This window comes from Pleurodeles waltl, chromosome 4_2, assembly GCF_031143425.1.
Source record: "Pleurodeles waltl isolate 20211129_DDA chromosome 4_2, aPleWal1.hap1.20221129, whole genome shotgun sequence".
In the NCBI taxonomy this organism is placed as follows: domain Eukaryota; kingdom Metazoa; phylum Chordata; class Amphibia; order Caudata; family Salamandridae; genus Pleurodeles; species Pleurodeles waltl.
In genome coordinates, this window is record NC_090443.1 from 1,061,496,868 (window position 1) to 1,061,504,005 (window position 7,138).

Genomic DNA, 7,138 nt, shown 5'->3' on the forward strand with positions numbered 1-7,138 from the left:
TGTCTAGTGGTTTCTGCCCCCCCTTGGGAGCAGATTGGCCTCATCAAAATAGGCCAATCTGCCCCCAAGGGGGGCAGAAATGGCCTAATTATAATTTGCCCTCTAGGGGAGCGACCCTTGCCTAAGGGGTCGCTCCCCCACCTAAAAAAAACAAAAAACAAAACAAATAGAAAAAAAAAATGATCCCTGGTGCCCTAGAGGTTTCTGCCCCCCTAATAACAGGCCGAAAAGGCCTTCCTAAAAAATGCCCCCCATTGGGAGCGACTCTTGCCCAAGGGGTCGCTCCCTTATGTCTATTTAAAAAAACAAAAAACATCCCTGGTGTCTAGTGGGTGTTTCAAAAGCCGAATTGCAAGCTGAGCATTTCTCTTTCGATCGCGCTGGAAGCTCCCTGTGACAAATCAGCGCGCACTGACGTCACAGGGGAGGTGGGGGGGTCGGAGGTGGAAGGGATAGGGCTTCCCCTTCCATCCCTTCCTTGGGGGGGTGGGTGGGGAGCACAGGGGGGAGCGATAGCGCTCCCCCCAGTTCCTGTGACTTGGACGAGGTGACCTCGTCCAAGGCACACGGGAACTGGAGCCTTGGACGAGGTCACCTCGTCCAAGGCACAGAACCGGTTAAAAAGCGCACCATCACCCGCAAGAGTATCCTAGCACTGTAAAGCACGTGTGCCATAAAATTACCACTGCATTGGTTCAAGGAGTTTATCAATTGTTTTGTCTTGCCACTCTGACTGGACTGCCAGCACATCTCAATGTCATGGATGAAGAGCAGACTAATGTGTACATCTGTTCAGTCCAGTGATGCCTGGAGGAACCAGGCTGCCTTGCTGATCGCACCACAGCTCTATACATTTATGTAAAAACATGGGTGAGTGGCGGGGGCCCACAGACATTCTAGAGTTCATTGGGAGAGTTCCATCCTGCAAGATGCTGGCTATCACAGTGGTTCATTCTTTTAGAAACAATTATGGACTTGTGAATCAAATATTGTGTGAAGCATCCCAGTTTAGCAAAGTGTGTTAAAGAAGACAAAGAACCAGAAAAGAAAATAACAGAGAGAAATAAATATTCTGTAAGTTTCAAAGTGACTGAGAGTATGAGATCTGGTGTGCTGGTTTACAATTGTGAGTCAGAGATACAACAGAGTGTCATTCAAGGGACAGGGAGGAAACCAAGAGCAAGTCTGTTGCAGGATTTGGAACTAGAGAAGATTGTTGACTATTGAGGCTATTACTACAACCTTATTTTATAGGACGAGATGCCTTGTCTTTATTAGTTTCAGTCTCTGCATTATCATTAGATCATTTGAGATTCACTGAATTCCTCCCCGTCGGCCACTCACTCTCCACAGAGCCTCCACCACAGCCTTGTTCCTCAGGCTGAAGATGAATGGGTTCAAAAGGGGGGTGAGCACCGCATAGAGGACAGCTAGCTGGCTGTTCTTGTCCAGCTCAGAGCTCGATCCTGGCCGCAGGTAGGTGGACATAATGGTCACGTAGAATAAAATAACGACCAGGAGGTGGGAGCTGCAGGTGGAGAACGCTTTGCTCCGACCCTCTGTGCTCTTGATCCTGAGAACAGCGGTCACTATCTTCACATACGAAGTAAGGGTGAGTGTAAATGAACTCATCCCTATCAGGGCACCGAAGGCCAAAAGCACTATCTGGTTGCGGGTCGTGTTGCTGCAGGAGAGCTGCAGCACAGGTACAATGTCACAGAAGAAGTGGTTGACAGTGCGGGACTTGCAGAAGGTCAACTGGAAGGCTAGGATGGTGTGTATCAAGGAATCCCCCGTGCCAGCTACCCAGGAGCCAGCTACCAGCGCATCACACGCACCCCGGCTCATGACTCCAGTGTATCGCAATGGAAGACAGATTGCAACGTAGCGGTCATAGGCCATGGCAGCCAGAAGAAATGCCTCTGTGCCAGCAAAAGTCATGAAGAACAGCATCTGGAGGGCACACCCCACAAAGGAGATGGTCTTTCTCTCCGCCAGGAAATGGTCCAGCATTTTGGGGACAGTGGCCGAGCTGTAGCAGAGGTCCAAGAAAGACAGGTTTGCGATGAAGAAGTACATTGGGGAGTGAAGCCGGGGGTCAATCCAGGCCACAGTGATTATGGTGCAGTTTCCTAGGACAGTGGCCATGTATATGAGCAGAAAGACCATGAACAGCACAGCCTGCAGCTCGGGGATGTCCGTGAGTCCGAGGAGTACAAACTCATCAACTTTGGTTTGATTTTCCATGAATTTACCCAAATGTATCTGTAAAAAAAAAAGAAGAGACGTGATTAAGTGGCTGAAACAACTATGGCCCTCATTCTGACCTTGGCGGGCGGCGGAGGCCGCCCGCCAAAGTCCCGCCGTCAGGTTACCGTTCCGCGGTCGAAAGACCGCGGCGGTAATTCTGACTTTCCCGCTGGGCTGGCGGGCGGTCGCCTTCAGACCGCCAGCCAGCCCAGCGGGAAAGAGGCTTCCACGATGAAGCCGGCTCGGAATCGAGCCGGCGGAGTGGAAGCTGTGCGACGGGTGCAGTTGCACCCGTCGCGTATTTCACTGTCTGCGCAGCAGACAGTGAAATACATGTAGGGGCCCTCTTACGGGGGCCCCTGCAATGCCCATGCCAGTGGCATGGGCACTGCAGGGGCCCCCAGGGGCCCCGCGACCCCCCCCTACCGCCATCCGGATCTCGGCGGTCCGACCGCCGGGATCTGGATGGCGGTAGGGGGGGTCGGAATCCCCGCGGCGGTGCAGCAAGCTGCGCCGCCGCGGAGGATTCAATGGGGCCGCGGTACACTGGCGGGACCCCGCCAGTGGTGCCGGTCCGACCGCGGCTTTACCGCCGCGGTCGGAATCCCCATTGGAGCACCGCCGGCCTGTCGGCGGTGCTCCCGCGGTCCTCCGCCCTGGCGGTCAAAGACCGCCAGGGTCAGAATGACCACCTATGTGTGTTGTTAACAATGAGATCAAGAGTACAATAGCGCAGGTGGGTCATAGAAACCTATGGGAGGTGGAGAAAGAGTCAAATATAGTTCTACTCAGAAGAGGGCTCTTGGGTTTAACTACTTAAAGGTTCCAAGCAAGTAGCCTCAGAAATGTCAAGGGTCAATGAGGGAAAGTTTTAGCCAGATTTAATGTAACATCTCAAGTATCAGTTCCTGACTGATGCCTCTTGAAGACCCTGGGGCAACACAGGACATAGTTTAATCCCTAGAGATGATGTTGTTTTCTGACAGCCACAACTGGAAAGATTTGCCTAGTTAAGGGGCTCACAATTCCAGTATTGTGTGTCTGGTTCTGGAACCCACACGTAGCGTTTTGAATCTGGTTCTGTAGCGTACTGGGACATGTTTGGTCCTCCCCAGACCTTGTACCAACATTGTAGCTCTCTTCTGCACTATGTTTATAATTTTTCCTCCTGACCTGGCCACATATATGTGATAACAGTATATGATTTTGTAGTTTTCTGTTGCTAAAAATGGATCAGCAACATACTAAGAAGAGAAGTACTCTAGGTAAAATGAATCTACATGAGAGATATGTGAGGTGTAATTAAGGTAAACAAAATTACAATCTTGATTTATAAGCAAAACTGGCTGATAATTTGCGATTAAAATATGGTCATTATCAGGTTTGGATGGAACTATTATTAATGCTTTAGTGAATGAACCAGATGAACCAGAAACTATACCAGTATTAGTAAATTTGGTAAATAGTGAAGAAAGGTATGGGATAAGAGCTTTTTATTTTCCTTTAGGGAACATACAACTTGCATAATTTCATCAAATGTTATATGAGGTTCAAGGCTAAGTTTTTTGGAGTGAGAAAGGGTAGGTAAATTGCATTAATTAAAAAATATATCTATTTCATTTCACATAAAAAATTGTTTTTAAAATAATAAGAATATATGTGCATAGAAAGAATATTTAAGAGAATAAAACGCAAAGAGAGAATGGATAAAAAGAATAGCATAACATTTTTTTTTTTTTAATATTATCTGAAGTAAACAATAACAATTTTCCCAACAGATTGCATGAATGTGAGACTTCTCTTTTTAATTCTAAGATAGTTAGTCAATAAATTCCCAGCTTTATTTGCATTGAAATACAATTTAGTTTTATCATTTGATATTTGCAAACCAGCCTTTTTACTAAGTAATGAGTTATATTCATATTGAAGGTTCTAAAACATCAGTCTAAATGAATTGTTATTAGAGGTAATGATGAGTCTTTTAAATTTAGCAATCTCTTTTTCAAGATCTTTGATTTTTGAGTAAAATTGTTGTTGGAAAATGGGTTATTGGTAAGGGCAGGTAGGTACCTACACTTAGCAATAGGCCACTAACCTCCACTAAGGTCCAGTTAGGTCTCAGTAAATTAAACCCAGCTCAACCCTTGGTAGCTTGGCAACGAGCGTCAAGGCTTAACTTAGGAGACAGAGTGTAAAGCATTCAAATATCACAAAACAGTAATTAAATTAAACACAGGAAACAGTTTAAAAATCCAGAACCAATTTATAAAAATAGATTATATTTTCATCTTTAAAATGACACCAAAACGAATAAAATCAGATAAGGGGAACCGGAGATATGAATTTTTAAAGAATTATTGTTTTTTTAGCGCCTATAAACAAAAAGCGCCAATCGGGTCATCTGGTTGCACCTCGACCGGGGCAAAGTCAAAGTTTCAGGCCGACCGCGATGGAGCCCTGCTCGGCTACAGGCCGCGGGAGGCCTCGGTTAAAATGTTACCTTCACACTTAGGCCCTCATTACGAGCCTGGCGGTCTGTGACCGCCAGGCTCGCGGTTGGCGGGAGCACCGCCGACAGCCCGGCGGTGCCCCGCAGGGCATTCTGACCGCGGCGCTTTGGCCGCGGTCAGTGCAGGAAAACCGGCGGTCTCCCGCCGGTTTTCTGCTGCCCGTTGGAATCCTCCAACGCGGCGCAGCTTGCTGCGCCGCCTTGGGGATTCTGACACCCCCTACCGCCATCCTGTTCCTGGCGGTTCGCCCGCCAGGAACAGGATGGCGGTAGGGGGTGTCGCGGGGCCCCTGGGGGCCCCTGCAGTGCCCATGCCAATGGCATGGGCACTGCAGGGGCCCCCGTAAGAGGGCCCCGCTTGTATTTCACTGTCTGCATAGCAGACAGTGAAATACGCGACGGGTGCAGTAGCACCCGTCGCACCTTCCCACTCCGCCGGCTCGATTCCGAGCCGGCGTCCTCGTGGGAAGGTTGTTTCCCGCTGGGCTGGCGGGCGGCCTTAAGGCGGCCGCCCGCCCGCCCAGCGGGAAACTCAGAATGCCGGCCGCGGTCTTCAGACCGCGGTGCGGTATTCCTGCGGCGCAACTTTGGCGGGCGGCCTCCGCCGCCCGTCAAAGTTGTAATGAGGGCCTTAGTCTTTTTTTCGAAGATTTTCTTCAGCGGGACGAACCTGCCAGTCCAATCCGACCTCCTGGAGCCCTTCTCCAGATACGCGATGCTGGAATCCTCTGTGGAGATTTTTACCTTCGGACTTAGTCGTTTTTTCGAGGTGAAAATCCTTCGACCGGGGTAAACCTGGATCTTGATCCGACGTCCATGGAGCCCTCTTCGGATACGCAGGCTGGGAGGTCCCGGTCAACTTTTTACCTTCGGACTTAGTCTCTTTTTCAGAGATTTTCTTTACCGGGATGAACCAGCAAATCAGGCCGGGTCGCGGTTGAGGCAAGCCGGCTAGAGTTGCTGCGGCGGGTCGGTCCCTCTATGGAGCTTTTTTACAAAAGTTGTCCAAACTTCTCCAAACTTCTGGGGCTTCTCCCAGATGTCCTTTTAAGGTTCTTTTGGGGTCCACAGCTCACCCCAAGGGTCCAGAAGTTCTGAGATGGTCCTTGGGGGGTGCGGACTACAACTCCCAGAATGCACCTGGCGCAAACTCCTTTTTGGCCACTGGACAGTGGTCAGCTGGTCGCTTTCTTCAGGAGTTGGTGCAGGGGACTCTGGATAGCAATTTTGCACCTGTAGCAAACAGGGAGTCCCTACTTGAACCAGTTGAAGCCAGGCAAAGTCCTTCTTGTGGTGAAGCCCAAGTGTGCAGCTGGTGCAGTCCTCCTGAGTGCAGGTTCCAGGTGCAGGCCAGGGGTCCAGCAGGGCAGTCCTTCTTCTCCTTTGGTTCTTCCTTGTTGGAATCTGATGGGGATCTGAGGTGTGGGTGCAGGTCTACCAGTTGTATCCTTGCTCCTGGGTGAAAAGCAGGGGGGTCCTGGTTCTCCAATCAGGTGCAGGGTCCTTCCCCCTGTGATGACCACTTCCTGGGAAGTGTGGCAAAAATCAATCCCAGGAGGCAACATTCTCTAAAAATCCTGAATCTGATTTTTGGAGGTTACATCTGGCTGAGCCCACCCACTGGTGTGGCTAAAAATCACAAACACACCCCTCTCCTGCCCTCTCCTAATCTAATCAAGGGGGCACCTAGTTGTCTGGGGTTGCAGGATGTGGGGGTGTTGCTGGTTGCTCCAAATGTCCTTCTCTGCCTTTGAAGACCAGTTTGGCAGCCCTCCCCCTTCCTGCCTCACCATCTGCTGAGGGGAGATTCCTTCCCACAGGCACATTCCTTTGTGTGAAGCCAGGCCACTTCACACCTCATCAAGGCAGCTTGGCCAGGCTGCTAGAGGCTGGCCAATCAGAGCGCAGAAGCAAAAACAATGCAGGGCTGAAATTGGCAACTTTTTAGGTAAAGTTTAAAACTCTTTACCTGAACAAGTCATATTAAATCCCACAACTGGAAGTTGTGGGATTTAATACAACAATTAATTTGATACCAAACTCTTGGTATGCATCATTTAAGGAGACTTTAAAAATTAAAATAAAGTCTCCCCATTCTAGCCTATGAAGGCCATTTACTACAATGAGGGAAAAACGAATTTGGCTGTTTTTACCTCACCAGGGCTTAGAAAACTATTTTTTATAAAGTCCCTGCTTATAGTTACATGGCACCCAGCCCTAGGGGCACATCGGGCACACCTTAGGGGTGACGTATATGTAAAAATAAGGCAGTATAAGACTTTGGAACTACTTTTAATTCCAACGTCGAATTTGCATATAACTTTAATTTAAAAGCAGCCAGCAAGGCAGGCCTGCCTTCAAAATGACACTGGGCACCTC

General features: G+C 49.2%; 1 protein-coding gene across 1 annotated transcript; it reads right to left on the reverse strand.

Annotated features, from left to right (window-relative positions):
- Positions 1-1,314: 1,314 nt before the first annotated feature.
- LOC138294045 (olfactory receptor 5V1-like) lies at positions 1,315-2,247 on the reverse strand. The gene has a single exon (XM_069233293.1). The coding sequence runs from the start codon at positions 2,245-2,247 to the stop codon at positions 1,315-1,317; it is 933 nt and encodes a 310-aa protein (XP_069089394.1).
- Positions 2,248-7,138: the final 4,891 nt, after the last annotated feature.

Coding starts and splice junctions, on each gene's coding strand:
- LOC138294045 (XM_069233293.1), bottom strand. CDS start 2,247: ATGGAAAATCAAACCAAAGTTGATGAGTTTGTACTCCTCGGACTCACG.